The sequence below is a fragment of the Alternaria infectoria genome (assembly GCF_024043175.1).
Source record: "Alternaria infectoria strain BMP 0036 chromosome Unknown scaffold_2, whole genome shotgun sequence".
Lineage (NCBI taxonomy): Eukaryota > Fungi > Ascomycota > Dothideomycetes > Pleosporales > Pleosporaceae > Alternaria > Alternaria infectoria.
Window position 1 is genome coordinate 1,306,358 of NW_026250691.1, and position 17,838 is coordinate 1,324,195.

A 17,838-nucleotide genomic window follows, 5' to 3' on the forward strand; every position below is an offset into this window, starting at 1 on the left:
GACAGGTACATCTCATGTCGTGCACGCAGTTCAACCACCACCTCTCAAAATTTACCGCATTTAGAAACATGACGAATCGGATCTGCCTAGCGGAAGGCTTATTGTACGGGATGCTCGTTGCATCATCTTGAGGTAGACTACAAGCTCAACGGGATACCATTCATGGGTAAGTGCCATCTGATGCTCACCCGAACCCGCCAACACTAGTCCCGATCCCCTACCGGCCTGCGCAAATCTTGAGACAGTGCGTAGTACATGGCTTGATATGGCTGCCTCCCGAGGTGCAGGACAGGTCAGAAGCTGAAGTATCAGGCAGCCGCCATATTCGGCCCGTCAAATACGAGATCGCTGTTTGGCAGGGTGAGGACACTAGACATACAATTCGGCCCCCATCTGTGACGATATTCCACCGCCTCATCAGGCCCTCAGGCACCAAGCTGAAGCAGCTGATCAAATGATCGGATGCCTGACTGAACCGACTTTGCGACGTGGTCGACGATCCAAGGGTGTGTCATAACGTCGTCAAGACTCATCCGCTTCTCAGCATCCAAATTGAGCAACTTTTGCGAAGTCAGTACGGCTTTGTTGTGAGCACACATAAGGCGAGAGGGTGTTACTTACCTCGCGAATCAGCTCCTCCGCGCGCTCGCTGACATGTCCTGGGAACTTGATGCCTTTACCCTTGAAGTTCGCAATCTTCTTTTGTGTGCTCTTCATGTCTTTCATCTCGAATGGCGGCTTACCCACAAGAAGCTCGTACATCAAGACGCCCAGACTCCACTGGTCGATCGCCTTCGTGTACCACCCTCCGCTCATTCCGGGCTTGAGCGTCATGACCGCAACCTCTGGGCTTAGGTAATCTAGTGTGCCGCACACCGTTGATCGGAACCCTGACTCTGAGTGTACGGAGTATCCAAAGTCAGCAAGCTTGATCTCGCCGTGGAAACCAAGTAGTATGTTTTCGGGCTTGATGTCGCGGTGCATGATGTTTTTGCTATGCATGTAGCGCAGTGCGGACGTGAGTTGAGCGATATAGACGGCTGTTTGGTGCTCTGTGAACCTACCCTTGGGCTGCTTGTTCATCTTCGAGTAAAGACTGCCACCCGGAGCAAATTCGAGCACAAGGTATATCGATTCGTCATCGTGAAACCATGACAGTAACTTCAAGATGTTCTTATGCGCGAGGTTTTGATGGATCTCTAGCTCGCGGCGTATCAACTTCTCCTCTTCTTGTGTTGTAGCCTGCGCTTTTGATATGATCTTGAGAGCGCACACGTAATCTGTCGCGAGATGACGGGCGAGGTATACGCGCCCAAATTTCCCACGACCAAGCGTACCGCCGACTTCGAAGTCGCGCGCTGTGAGCGAAGGATGGGGATCGGAGCCGGTGGATAGGATTGATGACGCTGCGGGGTCGCTCCGCAGTTCGTCGCTGGTGGAGGAGACATTAAGGCCAGTAGCAAGCTCATCGATGACGGAAAGTCGTTTTGCTGTTCGTTGGAGACGCTCTCGCTCGTCGACCGTCTTGCTCCTCGTTCCTGGTTTGGTAACCTTCGGTTGTTTGGTTGGCCGGAGAGCGTTGAGCTTCGCTTTCGTGTTCTGTATCTGCCCACATGTCAAAAGCAAACACCAAGGTGAGAGAAGCGATTACTTACCGACGACTTCAAGGTTGCAAGAACAGAACTAGAATAGGTAGCGCTCGGGGAGGCTGGGACATCTGCGTTTGCTGTGGACTTGCTGGGCGCCATGTTGTTCTGCTGGCGGTAATCGTCAGGCTGACAGTTCATGTTATTGTGATCGAGAACTTTGCTAAACTCCATAAAGTGAAGGCGCGTAAATGACGACATCGCGCTCTCATTGCTCTAGTTTCAGTCTCGTTTGGTTCTTGTCACCAGGTGAACGAAGGTCTCAGTTTTCGCAACACCGACCACCACAACAAACGCTCAACGCCCATCACTGTCACTGTCGACATTGCAACATGGATTTCCTCACCTCTGATATAGTATAACTGGTAGCCTCTGGTATAAAGACGTTGACTTTCAAGAGTTATTCATCAAGACTCGAGTCCGGCCTGGCGCCGTTGGGCATATCGCCTGCTCAGCTCGCTAGGTCAAGGTCGCCGATTCGAGCATCAACAAAGACAGAAGCGAGACAGCACAGACCGTGGTCTGGTTTAAGAAATTAAGGAGGCTGTCAGCATACGGTGCGTGAGAGGGGCACCTATCTAAGTTCTGTCTTTTTGCTCTTTTGTGTATGCCATCTTTTTGCTCACGTGAAGCAGTATGCCCTCTCTCTTGCTGCGCCGTTCTGTGCTCGGGTATATATGCGATGGCGTAGCACGATGTGGCTTGAATCCCTGACATAGATATTAGTATTTTTCTAAGCAGTAGGGACTCTAACCGTACAAGAAGAGTGCATGTGAGAAGCTATCACGGCAGCAGGCCTAGCCGCTGCTCAACCACTTCCACAATCTCCCTCCAATCTTTCATCGCGCCGCCACCAATGTCTCCACACGCTAGCTCTTTCTCCATAGGTTGCAGTACCTCATACCAGCCTCTATTCTTTACTCCCCACTCTTCTTCCAGCACATGCAACTGTTTCTTGGTGATGGGCTGGAACCACATGGCGGTATTCATGCTCGGAGCGACTAGTATCCTCTTCTTCCGTACGCCGCCATCTTCTTGCGGCCATTGCACGCCTGGTATGCTCCTCACCGGATCGATCAGACCTGTGGTATCCCATGCGCGCGCGACGGACAGTAGGAGGTTATCTGACCAGCCCTGTGTGATCTTGGCGAGTAGGTCAGCACTCAAGGGTGCAATGACCATGATGTCTGCCCATCGCCGTAGCTCAATGTGGAGGATCTTGTTGCCTCGGATCCATGGCTCTCTCCACTCGTCCTCGTCAAAGTATACTCCGTCCACGTTCGGCAACGCCTCTATCTCCTCTATCGAAGGCTGCTCCCCGCTCTGGCCTTGCAAGAAGTTGGTTGCCGCAGCCGTGAAGACAAGCCGTATTCGTACGTTCGCGTGTTTCGCAAGCGCGTTGATCATGTTCGGTATCTTGATGGTCGCAACAGAACCTGAGGCGCATAGGAGGACGTGGATGGTGTCATCGTGGTGATCGAAGGCGAAAGGGTCTGTCTTGAGCGGGTCGTGGACTTGATGCTGGACGGGTCTGATGTTGAGCGGCTTGAGGTCGCGTACTTCGGCGGTCATGCTGTGCTGCCTTTACTAGATTATTTGTAGGTGTAAGTGCGCGAGCAGATTGTCTGAGGTTGAACGTCGGCGTCGCGTAAGCATGGCGACCGCATTACAAAGAAGGTACTAGGGTATGCATTGGTGGGGGAGGTGTGATGTAGTGAGGTTTGACGGACGCTAACTTGGTCATCGGGGAGCTTGGCGGGAACCTTGGGGATAGAACCTTGTCGCCTGCCGCGACGCGTGAGAGACCTCCATGCCATGCGACACAACGCGCAACGCGTCAAATACACCCTGGATGCCTGATGCTTCACTCCGGACCAACTGGTACCTCCTTCAGGCTTCAGCCATGTGACCGGAGCTCTGGTAGCTTATCTCCGTCTTGCTCCGCCGACTCCAGAGCGGGGAATTTCACGATGCTCAATTCTTCGGACGAACAAACAAATTGCTCACAGAGTCGGCCCTTAGGTTTCAATCTCCGTTGAGGTACTACATCTCAATAGGATGTGAAGCTACAGTACTCGTGGCAGATGCATAGGTATGATCTCATGCATAGCGGGGTTAAGAAGTTAGTGGCAAGTGAGGTCAATGCGGGTGGGATACCAGCGTCATTGCAATCAGGTACCCGATAATTAAGCTTATTTTACTTCGTCCGTTCCAGTGCCTCTTTCACACTTAAAACCAAGTCCCTTCCGGTCGAATTGCACAACAATCTGTCTTTTATCTGAACCAAACCTCATTACTCAATACCACAATGTCTCTGCCCACTGCACCTCTCGGTCGCGATGGCCCTCAAGTCAACCGCCTGGGTTTCGGCCTCATGGGCTTGTCCTCATTCTATGGCAAGCCGAAGCCTGACTCTGAACGTCTGGCAATGCTTGACTTGGCCCATAAGCTAGGCGAACGCTTCTGGGACTCTTCTGATGTGTATGGTTATCGGGTCATTGGGTCTGACAACAGCTAACAGCTATTCTAGTTACGGCGACAACGAAGACTTGATCGGACAGTGGTTCAAGGCCAACCCAGACAAGCGCAAGGACATCTTTCTTGCTACCAAGTTTGCTTTCAAGGACTCGATGGGTACAATCGACACTTCTCCAGAACACGTCAGTCAATTAATTGAAAAACTGCGACTGAGACATACGCTGACTTCTTAAACCTACTTTCAGGTTAAAGTAGCCATCGAGAAGTCTCTTCAGCGTCTCGGAATCGAGCAGGTGGACCTTTACTACTGTCACCGCGTCGACCAGAAGACGCCAATTGAGCTCACCGTGCAAGCCATGGCCGACCTTGTCAATCTCAAGAAAGTAAAGTATCTCGGTCTGTCAGAAGTCAGCTCTGAGACTCTACGAAGAGCGCACAAGGTCCACCCCATCTCCGCCGTACAGGTCGAATACTCACCCTTCGCGCTGGAGATCGAGAGCAAGCAAGTCGATCTACTCAAGACATGCCGCGAGCTTGGCGTGGCAGTTGTGGCGTACTCACCACTAAGTCGCGGTATGCTGACTGGCGCCATCAAGAGCCCAGATGACTTTGAGGAAGGCGACTTCCGTAGCTATGCGCCCCGATTCAGTGCCGAGAACTTCCCCAAAAACCTGAAGCTCGTGGACCGCATCACCGAGATTGCGAAGGCGAAGGGCGTTACGCCTGGTCAGTTGACACTGGCGTGGTTGATGGCACAGGGTGACGACATCTTCCCAATCCCGGGTACTACCAAGCCTGAGCGCCTGGAGGAGAACGTCGCGAGTGTGAAGGTTGAGCTAAGCAAGGAGGAGGAACAGAAGATTCGCAAGGCGTGCGAAGAGGCAGAGGTTAGCGGTGGACGTTATCCCGAGAGCTTCATGAAGATGTGCTATGCCGACACGCCGTCGCTGGATGAGTACCGCGATAGTGGTGCGGACAAGACGGGGGCTGAAGGAAAGCCGACCCATACAGCAGATATCATCGGCGGATCATAGAGTACCACGTGGAACAATAAAGCGCAGACAATGTGCTCGATAACTTGGAGGATTCCTGGAAATGAAAACTAGATAGACATACGTTCAATTGGACACTCTGGCCTTTCAACTCTTGCGCCGCATACCAAATGAGTCTGTAGGCTAGGCCGCATAATCGACGACTGACTATGTGATGAATGAGAGAGCGAAGAAAACAAATACTCCGAGAAGTCACCCTACTTCAAAAGCTGGAGGAAAAGATACATTCCATCTCTAGCGTACAGCAAGCCTGACTACGACATCACTTTGCCTCACAAACCCAGCATTGAACGTCTTCCAGGGTCGATCATGAGCCATACGCATGTCGAAACAGCGGAGGAGCTCTGGAACGAGTTTGTGAACTTCCGCCAAGGCAACCTAAGGAAGATGTGTGATCAGTATACCAACAGAAGAGGCGATCTTAGTACAATGTATCTCTCGTAGGAAACTTACGTTCTTCCCGATACATGTTCTCTTTCCTGCACCGAACAGCAGCATCCCCCTTTCCATCTCAAATTTTCTGGCCTCGCTCTCTAGCCAGCGCTCTGGTCGAAACTCCAAAGCGTCTTCGCCGAAGAGCTTCTTGTCGTATTGTATTATCTGCGGATTGATACCGACGTGGTATCCAGCCGGGATGTAGACGCCAGACAGGGTAATACCCTGTGCAGGAGCTATACGACTCATGTTGAATCCGGTACTTGGGAAAAGGCGAGAGGCTTCTTTAATGCACGCACTGATATACGGTAGGTGCTTCGTTGATTCTGCGAAGCTGACAGGTGTGCTGAGGAGGTGTCGCTGGGTCTGTAGTTCCTGGGTCGCTTTAGACATGGCATCGGGCGTCCTTATAAGGTAGTATAAAACTGCCCTCAAGTTGACGGCGACAGAATCAGCGCCAGCCATAATACCAGCCCAAGACTCCAGTGTGACTTCTTTGTGTGTGAACCAAGCTTCACTATCTTTCTGTCCCACTTTACGCAGGAGCTGAGCAAGGATGTCTTGACTCTGATCGTCCGCTTCTGCCGAGCGTTGTAGTCGAAGTTGTGTCTGGCGTTTAGCTTCCACCACGGTAGCTTGTACGCCTTTGAACTGCTTCAAATTACTAGGAACACACATGGCGGCCAGCATGATGATGCTGCGCATGTAGGTCGGTGCCGCAGTACTGAAAGCAAGAAGCGGGGCAGCGTTGTGTACAGATTCAATAAAGGAATCCACATGTGTACCTTTCTCCAAGAAACCAAAGGAGTGGCCGAAAAGGATGTGCCCAATTACATCATGAGCAAATAGTTCGAGCCAAAGCCCCAGATCTACCTCTTCGTTTGTTTTGGCAAATTTGTCCAGTCGCACTTTCAACAAGTTTGTGCAATCATCGATCGCATCTTGATGCTTCAGAATGCTGACCATTTTATAGGCAGGCTGAACAATCCGACGATACCTGGTGTGCTTCTCTTCGTCTGTCTCGGTGAAGAGGTCTGCGTGCTCGCTTATACCTCGTGGGCGGAAAGAAACATACCTGCCAATTTAGCAGTCATACACAGCGTGCGTATGGTACCTGTAAGCGTGACTTACCAGTCCGTCTTGGTTAAAGGTTTCTGGGTAGTGTAGATGAGTGATATCGCGTCTGAATCGCTGGAGCTAACTTCGTTTGGAGCAATGCGTATAAGAGGACCATACTGCTCGTGTAGCTCGCGTTGGACAACTTCAAGATCACCGAGAAACATGCGGTACACTGTTGGTTAGTTCTGTGTCAGCATGGTTGGCTGTTGAACAAGCTACTTCCCGAGCTTGGGACTGAAAGCAGTGATTGCAAGTTCGTTGTGGCAATAACAATGCAGATTTGAAGGGGTTCTTACTACTCAGCAATTAGCATCTCTCTTGCCGCACGATTTGTTGGAGCGTGTGCACCTGAGCCACGTTCGCGAGATGGCAGGCCATAACGGGCCCGGTACACGTGCAAGTGGATGTAGTGTACGACAATAGACGATCCACATAACCCAGTACGCTGCAAGCAGAAGAAGGATGTTGGTTGCAGAAGGCACTCGCAAAAGTTCATTCAACGCCATTTTCAGTTGTCGCGATTGTGTTGATCAAACCGAGGATGTCCAGTGGGCAGCTGCAGTGTAGGCATCGGACGCTGTTAAGTAGATGTGCCAAGCTTGTGTGCAACCACTCTGTGATGGTGTGTAGGTACGGCAGTTCCCTACGTACCACTGAGAACCCCGCGAACGACATGTGCATATGAACCCGGGGGGGTGCAGTCGCTACCTGGCCATGCACACGCTTGAAGGTGCATAATCTAGCTTGAGGAGTCGCGAGGACACATGCGTAAGCACAACGGACGAAAAACTAATGGTATCCATTGAGATTGCGCGACGACGGAACATGATGTGGGTATGATGGCGATGAAATCAAGGGCTTTTGAGAGAAAAAGCATGGTTACAGGGAGAGGCTGGAGTGTGAGGGGATGCGCCGATGGAGGAGGAAGCGGCGCTAGCAGCGTTCAACGGATCTTGAACATGTTGCCGCTTTGGGATGGAATAATCCTGGCAGGCCATTGCGCGATTCCGCTGACCTCACACCCGCGTCAACTTTCCACGACCTGGACCTTCTCGTGTATTCGCCCTGGATAGCCCCTCACATCGATAGAGGGATAGCAAGCGGACGCAGCACATCTGTCTGCCCAGCCATTGGCCCCCGACGCATCCAGCAAAAGCACCCGTGCACGTCATCCTCGCGCACTCCCCGACACATCTCCAGCGTAGCCATGGGCTTCATCACAGGCTTCGTAAGTGCTGCCCATCCCTTGCAATGGCACCAGCTAACCTGTGCAGCTCGGAGGCGTCACACTCACCACAGGCGTTCTCTACCTCAGCATCTCCCTACACACACAAAACCGCATCACACAAGCCGCGCTCCTACGACAGCAACGCCAAGTCCTCACCGAATTCTACGAGCCCAAGAAGCCAGAACCAGAGCCCACAAGCCGGGAAGCACCCGTCGGACTAGCCGAGATGGCCAAAGACCGCTGGAACAGAAGCCTCGAGGAGGGCGTGAAGAAGGTCTACACAACAGATTGGCGGAGAGTACGGGAAGAGGCCGAGGACAGGGCAAGCGCCATTATGCAGAAGATCAGGGAGAGCAGTAAATGAGCGTGTGGTCGCGCGTGTATACTAGGAGCAAGCGAAGGCGGCGCTATGGCACGATTGCGACGATACCCCTCTGGCGACTGTACAAATATTCGGGCTTGCAATACGACCAGCATAGATTTTCCGAGTAGTATGGTAGGCTGCTTGTGCACCATCTCTTTCGTTGCGTCATCCCGTGATCCTGGTCCTCGAATTTCAAGCTACTCCCCACGTTTTCCTCTGATATTGTTCGTTTGCGTCCGCATGGCAACACCGCGCGTTTGCCTAGCTCCCCTCTCACCTCTTAACCAGCAACACCACAACACTTTGGTTTCGTCTTGAACAACAACGCAGCCGCTTGCGCAACCATGGCGTCCCATGGCAAGGTTATGGACCTCTTCGACGAGCGCTATCTCGAGTTACAAGATGTTGTTGGCAACGTCGAGCCGCCACCCACTCTAGTACCTTATGAGCAGTACAAGGCTCACGCCATCACCTACCGGATGGACACGAACCATGACGTTTTCTTCGCGCTTCTCCAGGACTTCACGGAGCGCAAGGCGTTGGAGACGGGCAAGGAGCTGTGGACGTGGTGTGTGCAGTGGGAAGTCAGTCAGACCGCAGCTCGCCAATCCCTCGCGGCATCGCAATCAGCAAAGAGGCCTCGCCTTGACTTGGACCCGCCGAACACCCCTACCGCGCCGAAACCGGCCAGCAATGCGCCTCCGATGACTCTGCATGCTCGCTGTATAGATCCCGATCTCTTGCACGAGGAGGACATGTTGCGCATTCTGGTCGATATCGTGCAGGTCGACAGCACAGTGGTACCCAACTTCATTGAATTCCTTTACAGGTGGATCGACTTTTACGAAGGAGACGGAAAGGCTCTGAAGGCGGCCCTACATGGCGAGATTCCAAGCTTGTGGGACTTTGAATATCATCCATTTCTTGTCACTCAGGAAGCCAAAAAGGAGATTAATCAAGCAAGAGGTGTCGCCCAAGACAGCGGAAAGGACGGACAAGGCGGTGACACAACCACCCAGATGCGACAAAAGCCCGACCTAGCGGCACTCGAACGCAAGACAGAAGAAAGCGAACGTCTGAAGTATCGCGAAGTACACTTCGGCATCCAGCCCCCAAAGCTAGACGAGCCTCTGCCACCTCTCATCAACGTCCCCCGAGACCAGTACAAGCGAGCCAAGTATTACGAAGCTTGTTTCAAATCGCGACAACGCGCGTTCTTCTTACTCGTAGAAGCAGGAGTCACCGCCCAGAACATGCGAGACTACCACAGAGATCAGACAATGAGCCTGCAGGAGACGCCAACGCTCGTGGACGCAGGCGGCCTCAAGAACTACGAGAAGGACGCAAAACTTGCGCAGGCTTTCAAGTCGCTCAAGGAGCGACATAGGGCAAAGCAATTGGAAATTTCCATCAGCAACAAATTGGCGGACGAGGCTCAGTTTGCTGCGCGCAGTGCTCCTCCCCGAAGTCCATCGGGTGTCCCTCTTATCCCTACCACGACTATTCACGCCCATCGCCCGGATGTGACTGACGGTATATTGCGCAAGATCCAGCAGACCAAAGATGAGGAACTCCAAAGGATCAACATCGTTCCTACACCGCTTGTGGGCAAGATGAAGAGTACGCTGTTCCGAGGTGCAAGAGACAAAGCGGGTTTGCAAGCGATGTTCGCGCGTAGTAGTTTCCCATCGATCCCACGTTCTTCAGGCAACTTTGATGGCGGTAGGTTGAACAACAACAATCACGGCGATGGGAGTACCGATGAAGATTCAGACGACGACATGAGTGCCCCAAGGGCCAGAATGCGTCTGCTGCCTACACCCTTATTGCCATCGCCTACATCGCTTCCTCGTCCGAACCTCCCATCGCTCAAGACGCTTCCCTGTCCATCCCTACCACCGCCTGCAACGCTTCCTCGTCCGAACCTACCACCGCTACCGCGCCCACCGCCTGCGATGACCTCCACTCAACCTCTAAATACGTTCATTCCTGACACGACGTTGTTCCCCCACCTGCGACACCGATCAAGCCATGCCGCTCTACCTACTACAGAAGTTGCATCTGCTGCAGAACAGACACTACCAAATGTTGCGGCGCTCATGCGAAATATCACTCCAAATCCCGCAGACCAAATGATAGGGATGCTCAAGCAGCAGGTGAGTCTGGCTGTGAGTCGAGTGATGTCCCAGCAGAACGCCCAAGCTGGAGGAGCTAGTGCGCAAAGCCCTCATCCTCATACTCAACCACATGTTCCCGCGGCGTCCCAAGCTCCAAATATTACTGTATCTGGACCGCAGTTACCCTCTCAGCCCCAACTGCCTAGGAGCTTCCAAGGAGGCTTCGATCCTTATGCTCGACCGCCGCTACCACCTGGATTTGAACACCACCATCATTCTCCATCTGTATATGGGGCTCATCCTTTGAACCTTCCGCCGGCGGGTCTTCCCCCTGCCTGGTTCCAGTCTGCTACTCATCAACCGAACCTGTCTCAGCAAGCTTACACGTCATCTTGGCCAACGCCACTAGGACGCTCTGATCATGCACCACCTCCGGCTTTCGCACAGCGCCTAGTAGCTGCTCAAGAGACACAGGATCATACCACTACTTATGGTCAGCGACCTCCGAGTGCTGCACCACCCCTACCACGGGCACCAGACCTGCCAAGTCTTAGCAGACCAGTTGGTCAGGGAGGATCTGTTCAGCAGCGTCAACTGCCCCCTCCAAATTCTCTGCTTGCTCCTCCTCAGGCGACTATGCAGCGCACTGCTCCATCTCCACTTCACCTTCGACCACCATCCCCTCTCTCATCATTTGCACCAAGTCTGCTAGCCACCTCTCCCTTTACCACATCTCACCGCGGTATTCCCGTCCAAATCTATTTGCCTAAGATCGTCGTACCCGCAAACACCATCGGTCCCGGCGGACTGAAGCTAGGCGACAGCGGAGTAGCCGAGACCGATGCCTTCCTCCTTGGATACACACACCCTAAGAGCGGGAAGATCACCCTCAATCGCGCAGTTTTTCTACCCTTGGGCGTGTGGGCCAACGCGCAAGATAGAGTGCGAAAGGGTCACTATCAGGTACTGGAGAGCTATGCAGCACCGAATGGAAGACCTTCAGTACCGCATCGCGCTGCCTACGAGAAGGTGAAACAAGCCTATGAGATGATGATCATGGGATCTCCAGTGGCGAGGGAGCGAGAATTGACAAAGAGGTGGAGGGCTAGCAGGGGAAGGATGACGGCGACTCAGAGGGGTGCCGTCTGGGAAGGTTGGGCTGTGGAGGTTGACAGAGAGATCGCTCTGAATAAAGAGGACAGAAAGGGTGCTTTTGTGCAGAACGCGCTGGTTGATGGAGTGGATGAGAATAGCGATGAGGCTAGGAGGAGGAGGGAGATTGAGGAGTTGCTTGAGACGGATGAGGCGTGGGACTATGAGGAGGACGAGAACGACGAAGACGAAGACGGAGTTGAGCAGGATTACGGAGATGAAATGGAGGAAGAGGATGATGATGAGGGGGATAGCGATGACGACGACGATGATGATGAAGAAGATGAAGATGAAGAAAATGAGATGGAGGACGGTGAGGATGAGGATGTGTATATGGATGGCTAGGCTCAGATTCATGAGATACGACAGCGTTCTGGAGCTGTTCCTAGGGATGATCCATCTAGAAGCTCAATTTGAGTTCTCTTCTCTCCAAACAAGCTAGTTCAGATACAGCGTCCACCATCCACTTCCAGATTAACTCCTGTAATGAAGCCAGCCTCTTTGCTTGCCATGAAGATACACGCATTCACCACGTCGTCCACTTCACCGATTCTACCCATGGGTACATTGGACGTGAACTTTGTCCTGTTCTCCGGTGTATCTTCCATTCCAGTGAAGGCAGAGAAGAGACCCGTTCCTGTAACAAGGGGGCAAATGGACACGACTCGGATCTGATGGGGCCCGTACTCCGCCGCGAGGCCTTTTGTCGCCTGAAGTATGCATTAATCACTGGGAGCTCGATGCGAAATTGAGATAGAGTCAAGAGTCAACTCACGTTCCAAATCGCGCCTTTACTCGCGTTGTACCATACGAGGCCTGGTCTTGGTCTGGTCGCTCCAACACTCGCGATGTTGATGATCACACCTCCTTCTTTGCGCTCGATGGCTTGATCGACCCACGCATTGCAGCCAAGATAAACACCTTTGACGTTGACGTCGAAGACCTTCTCGAACTCGTCCTCCGTGACCGTCGTCGTAGGTTTACTGGTATATGACCAACCAGCGTTATTGACGAGTATATCGCAGCGCCCAAACTTCTGAATACAAGCCGAGACAGTGGCTTTCCAGTCTGAGGTTTTGGTAACGTCCATCTTGTAGAAGGTGAGAGAGGAAGCGTTTGTGGCTGCGGTTGCTTCGCCGCCTGACTGGTTGATGTCGCAGACGAGGACTTTGGCGCCCTCAGAGGCCATGCCTTTTGAGATTCCGGCGCCGAAGCCTGAGCCGCCGCCTGATGAGGTGATTAGTGAGATGTGAGAGGATTGATGAGGATGCGCTTTACCGGTCACGATGGCGACTTTGCCATCTAGTCTGCCCATGATGAGAGGTCTGATATGTTGCGCCTCACGGTGTGAACGTAGGTAAATCAATCGAGTCTTCTCGAATATAGATTTGAATTGCTAGGGTGGATGTGGAGTCTCAATAGCCAGCGACGATGTTGATGTTTTGATTACAACAGAGCAAAGCGTTCCTGCCTGCCATCTCATGGACCCTGATGTCTGCCACCGGTATCGCATCTCCAATCATCGTCAGTCGACTAGTCGTTCTTCGGAGTTGAGCACAGCAGTGAGGGGTAAGCGTGGTGCCCCGCATGGAGTTGACGTCGTGTTGGAGGACCACCGAGGTTTGAGCCAATTGGAGACCGTCTCCGCCGACGTTTCGCTGCTTTGAACGTCTGCGTCTGCGGCGTCTCTCCGGATCGCATTTCCTGAAATATCCGGGTGTCGCTGCAGATACGCGCATTGCTCATGTAGGCTATACGCTGGAAAGTGGGGAAGCTCTGTTGTTTGCAGATGCTGATAATGGTGGCCGCGGAATCAACGCGCCTTCCAAGATCATCTCCTCCAGGCAACTTCACTGTACACTCACCAGTTTTGGTCAACGATACGTGGAAACTTAGAACGAAATGGCGTCAGATAAGAAACACGAGCTACCGTTCAAGGTGGGTCAATACAAACTCGTTCTTGCGATTGACTCGTACTGATGTATCCTAGCTGAACAATCCAGACTTGCTCCATAGCCTATCTTTTGTGAATGGCGATTGGGTACGAGCGAAGTCGGGAAAGACGTTCGAAGTGGTGGGTCAGTCATCACAGCATATCTACTTATCTGAACCCCAAGATCTGACGGGCGAACAGACCCTGGAACAGGAAAGGCGTGGATAGAGTGTCCTACGAACGATGCATCTGATGTCGACGATGCTGTCAAAAGCTCGCATGCTTGTTTTCAGGAGTACAAGAAGATCAGCCCGCGGCAACGAGCACAGATGCTTTACCGATGGGATGCCCTCATCAAGGAGAACAGGGAAGATATAGCGACTGTTCTTGTGTACGAGACCGGAAAGCCTAGAGCCGAGGCGTATGGAGAAATCGATTACTCGACAGGCTTCACATGGTGGTTCGCCGGAGAGGCCGAGCGCATTCAAGGCAGTGTCTTCACACCCGCGCTACCAAACAGACGCATCTTCACGATCAAGCAGCCGCTTGGTGTCGCTGTCGCGTTGGTGCCATGGAACTTCCCCATCGCCATGATTCTTCGCAAAGCTGGCGCTGCATTGGCTGCAGGCTGCACGATGATTGTGAAACCCAGCCCGGAGACACCAATCACTGTACTCACACTGGCTTGCCTCGCTCAAAAGGCTGGATTCCCAAAGGGGGCGTTGAACGTCCTGACCACAGATCTCGACAAGACACCAGAGCTTAGTGAGGCGCTTTGCCGGCATCCGCTTGTGAGCAAGGTCACGTTTACAGGCTCGACGCGCGTTGGCAAGCTAGTCGCTAGGATGTGTGCAGACAATCTGAAGAAAGTTACACTCGAATTGGGCGGCAATTGTCCTGTCCTGATCTTCGACGACGCGAATATCGAGCAAGCTTTGACGCAGATCTTCGCACTAAAGTATCGACATGCGGGTCAAGCATGTATTACGGCGAACCGGATATACGTTCAGTCTGGGATCTTCGACAAGTTCCTCGAACGCTGGAACGCAGAGACACAAAAGATCGTCGTCGGTCACGGTTCAGACGAGAAGACGACGATGGGCCCAGTGACTACTCCACGGGGTGTCGAGAAAGCACTCGCTCTTGTCGAAGATGCGAAGAAAAAAGGCGCGAAGATTCATACGGGCGGTAACAAGGTGGAGAAGGACGGTGGCTACTTTTTCGAACCTACTGTCATTACCGGCGTTACACCAGACATGGACATTGCCAATGAAGAAGCCTTCGCCCCGATCAGTACATTCATCAAGTTCGAGACTGAAGATGAAGCTGTCAAGGCCGCGAACGACACCAGTATGGGTCTCGCATCCTACTGCTTCACAAAGAACGTTGATCGCACCTGGAGACTCTTTGAAAATCTGGAGGCCGGTATGATTGGGCTGAACACCGTAAGTTGACAACGAAGACATCGCGAAGCATACTAACATGTGCCAGGGCAACTCCTCTGCTGCAGAATCACCATTCGGTGGCATCAAGCAATCCGGCTATGGCAAAGAGTCAGGAAAGGATGTCGCAGTGAATGAATATTTGATTACCAAGACGGGTACCTTTACGCTGGAGGAGCAGTCGTGAGATGGTAGGCGCTTTTAGGATGTGGTGACTGTCTCAAGCATATACATCGCTTTCAACTGTGACGCGTCGTGGCTAGCTTCTAGGGGCCATGCCTGCAAGCTTGATAGGTCCGCTACAGGGTGTAACGACGACCCTGACCCAAACTTGATTTGCTTGCACGTTCACCGCCACTGTGATATTCATGCTATTGTTGGTGGTGAAACGCACAGTCGGGCAATCGTATTGTGCTGGGGCGTTTCAATCACGCACGTGATGACGTTAGTGCCCGCCCGCGCTTTGGAGCTTACCGACCGCGGCGCGCGGCTTGTACAGCTCTCGAACTTCCAACAACACCACCTCACCGAATTGCCGGACCTCTTAGCACTATAGCCGCCATCATGGACGACACGGACATGACTGATGTCGCTTACGATATTGACATTGATGTAGGCGCAGACATTGAACCGGTAGCACAGCCGTCGCAACCACAGCAGGTTGTCCAGGTGAGCATTGCGCCAGGCTGCACGAGAAGGCGCAATTGACTGACATGGGCGCCATCGCAGGAGCCGGCCGAGCAAGAACAAAACATACCCGCCGCCTACCTTGAGGACATCATTGTCCACGAAGCATGGCCCGAATCGCTCAACCTCCAGGGCGTGAGCGACTTTGACCCCAACGACCCCCTCTACTGGGCCATGGAGCATTGCCAGTCAGACCCGCGCGTTAAGCAACTACGCTGGGTAAACGACAACTCGGTCAACCTCGAATTCTACAACAAGGAAGACGCGACCGTCGCACTAGGCATCCTCACTCACTCCGACGTGGGCGACACGAGCAACCTCTCACTGCAAGAGCCCCGCACAGCGCAACCATACTCAAAGAAGCCCAACAGTCGCCTCGTCATCAGGCAGTCGAACGCTGGCGACCAGAAGCCGAAGGGCGCAGCAACCAAGAGCAACTACTACCAGCGCAACCCAGACGTGGCTGGCAACCACCAGAGGGAGCCGCGACGGAACCAAAAACCGCAGAAAGACTATCTCGATTATGGCGACGAGGAAATGGGCTCCAGGGACCGATCAAGACGGGGGTACAGCCGAGACCAGTCCATGGGCGACTCAGGCGCTGACCGAAGGGGCCCGCGCCGGAACGGACGAGACAACCGTGATGGCCGTGATGGACGAGAAGTCCGAGGTCGCGGTGGCAGAGGAGGTCGTCCGCCCGCTGATGGTAGACTCAGGAATGACGACGTTGATTCCTACCGACCCGGCTCAAGAAGGTACTTCAGCGCATTGCCCCGTGACCCTGTCAACAAGCTAACAGACCCAGTCCACAAGAGCCACGCTTCGGCCGTCTACGAGGACGCAGCGCCTCCCCTGCCTCCGACGAAGAAGGCGACGGTCGCTTCGGATTCGCAGAGAACGAGACCCACGCGGGCCGCCGTCGGTACCGCAGCCGGAGTCGCAGCCGCAACAACACTCGCCGTCGCCGTGAACCCAGCATGGATCGCTGGACACACGACCGGGCAAACTATGATCGCGGCGGCCCTGCGAGTGGCGGACGTTGGCAGAAGGACTCTTTCCTTGACACTTCGCCAATGGGCCATAACCACCACCGGTCAAACGCCATCGACGCAACATACGGATCAAACAAGTCACGAGGAGGGGATTCGCTACTTTCTCGCATGACCAAGAACGGACAGCCCGTGCTCCCGCAACAGAAGCGGTCACTAGCCGATAGGATCACACGCGATGATGACGATCCCGCTGAGTCGTTTGGTCGCCTCAAGGGTGACGACCGCGATCCCTATGTCACCGACTTCTCTGAGCCGTCACAGCCTCGACGAGGTCTCGCTGATCGCATCACACGCGATGACGATATCAGCATCCGTGGCCAAGGACGTGCACGCAGCCAGGAAGGAATCAACATCCGCGGATCTGCTGATCGGCGTGGCGGAGGAGGTGGTGGTATCAACATACGTGGTGTGGCGAGCGGTGCCTAGAATGCTTCCGCTACTGAGCGTGATGGACGCGAGACAAGGAGAGATCGCTGGTCTCCCGAATACAAGAAGGATTCCGATGATATTGCTCTGACCAGTCGCCGTCGTAGCTTTGGTATCATCATGGAGGATCCTGAGTTTTGAGCACAGATTGGGCATGGCACTATCGGCTGCTAACGAAGCAAGCCTAGAAGAAGTTGCATACTACTCTACTCTACGGTCTTATCCTGTAATTTCTGTCTTGCATTATGCTGGACAATTGTCGCTCTGGGGCATCAAAAATTGGGCGTCTTTTTGCATATGGCGAAACGAAGGTTCGAGCATAACTCGGAATACCAATCATGATCACAAGTTCAGACAAGGGCTGCTTGGCATTCCTTTCAGTTCTCAGTTTGTGTGAAGAGATGTCTTGATGCGACAACGTGCAAGTGTACTTACATCTGGATGACTGTCTAGCACGGAAGACAAGCGGATTGCTATAGTCTCCTTGTTGTATATCCCGTTCTGAGTCAATCGAGCAGCAATCAGTGGTCACGTCCACGCGAATTTAATATTCCGTTGTTCTAGCAAACATTTGTAGACAGTATATAACGTTCCTTCTCCATCTCACTCCCATTCCCACACTCAACACTTCAACACTCAACACTTCAACACTCAACACTTCAACACTCAACACTTCAACACTTCAACACCACCAAGCAACCACCATG

The 17,838-nt window shown here is 53.1% G+C and overlaps 9 protein-coding genes across 9 annotated transcripts; 5 read left to right on the forward strand and 4 right to left on the reverse strand.

Annotated features, from left to right (window-relative positions):
- Positions 1–425: 425 nt before the first annotated feature.
- J4E92_001882 (uncharacterized protein) lies at positions 426–1,787 on the reverse strand (the record flags this gene model as incomplete). Its single annotated transcript, XM_051493290.1, has 3 exons — positions 426–560; positions 622–1,605; positions 1,656–1,787. The coding sequence occupies 3 exons, from the start codon at positions 1,785–1,787 to the stop codon at positions 426–428; spliced, it is 1,251 nt and encodes a 416-aa protein (XP_051356521.1).
- A 642-nt stretch (positions 1,788–2,429) lies between these two features.
- On the reverse strand, positions 2,430–3,218 carry J4E92_001883 (uncharacterized protein; the record flags this gene model as incomplete). The annotated part of the gene is made up of 1 exon (XM_051493291.1): positions 2,430–3,218. One exon carries the CDS (start codon positions 3,216–3,218, stop codon positions 2,430–2,432), a length of 789 nt encoding a protein of 262 aa, XP_051356522.1.
- A 736-nt stretch (positions 3,219–3,954) lies between these two features.
- On the forward strand, positions 3,955–5,158 carry J4E92_001884 (uncharacterized protein; the record flags this gene model as incomplete). Its single annotated transcript, XM_051493292.1, has 3 exons — positions 3,955–4,127; positions 4,177–4,306; positions 4,370–5,158. 3 exons carry the CDS (start codon positions 3,955–3,957, stop codon positions 5,156–5,158), a joined length of 1,092 nt encoding a protein of 363 aa, XP_051356523.1.
- A 396-nt stretch (positions 5,159–5,554) lies between these two features.
- J4E92_001885 (uncharacterized protein) lies at positions 5,555–6,577 on the reverse strand (the record flags this gene model as incomplete). The annotated part of the gene is made up of 1 exon (XM_051493293.1): positions 5,555–6,577. The coding sequence occupies one exon, from the start codon at positions 6,575–6,577 to the stop codon at positions 5,555–5,557; it is 1,023 nt and encodes a 340-aa protein (XP_051356524.1).
- Positions 6,578–7,937: 1,360 nt separating this feature from the next.
- Positions 7,938–8,322, forward strand: J4E92_001886 (uncharacterized protein; the record flags this gene model as incomplete). The annotated part of the gene is made up of 2 exons (XM_051493294.1): positions 7,938–7,958; positions 8,005–8,322. 2 exons carry the CDS (start codon positions 7,938–7,940, stop codon positions 8,320–8,322), a joined length of 339 nt encoding a protein of 112 aa, XP_051356525.1.
- Positions 8,323–8,666: 344 nt separating this feature from the next.
- J4E92_001887 (uncharacterized protein) lies at positions 8,667–11,936 on the forward strand (the record flags this gene model as incomplete). Its single annotated transcript, XM_051493295.1, has 2 exons — positions 8,667–10,478; positions 11,211–11,936. The coding sequence occupies 2 exons, from the start codon at positions 8,667–8,669 to the stop codon at positions 11,934–11,936; spliced, it is 2,538 nt and encodes an 845-aa protein (XP_051356526.1).
- A 98-nt stretch (positions 11,937–12,034) lies between these two features.
- On the reverse strand, positions 12,035–12,906 carry J4E92_001888 (uncharacterized protein; the record flags this gene model as incomplete). The annotated part of the gene is made up of 3 exons (XM_051493296.1): positions 12,035–12,301; positions 12,367–12,818; positions 12,870–12,906. 3 exons carry the CDS (start codon positions 12,904–12,906, stop codon positions 12,035–12,037), a joined length of 756 nt encoding a protein of 251 aa, XP_051356527.1.
- A 587-nt stretch (positions 12,907–13,493) lies between these two features.
- J4E92_001889 (uncharacterized protein) lies at positions 13,494–15,153 on the forward strand (the record flags this gene model as incomplete). Its single annotated transcript, XM_051493297.1, has 4 exons — positions 13,494–13,529; positions 13,582–13,669; positions 13,726–14,969; positions 15,016–15,153. 4 exons carry the CDS (start codon positions 13,494–13,496, stop codon positions 15,151–15,153), a joined length of 1,506 nt encoding a protein of 501 aa, XP_051356528.1.
- A 377-nt stretch (positions 15,154–15,530) lies between these two features.
- J4E92_001890 (uncharacterized protein) lies at positions 15,531–17,131 on the forward strand (the record flags this gene model as incomplete). The annotated part of the gene is made up of 3 exons (XM_051493298.1): positions 15,531–15,635; positions 15,696–16,408; positions 16,459–17,131. 3 exons carry the CDS (start codon positions 15,531–15,533, stop codon positions 17,129–17,131), a joined length of 1,491 nt encoding a protein of 496 aa, XP_051356529.1.
- Positions 17,132–17,838: the final 707 nt, after the last annotated feature.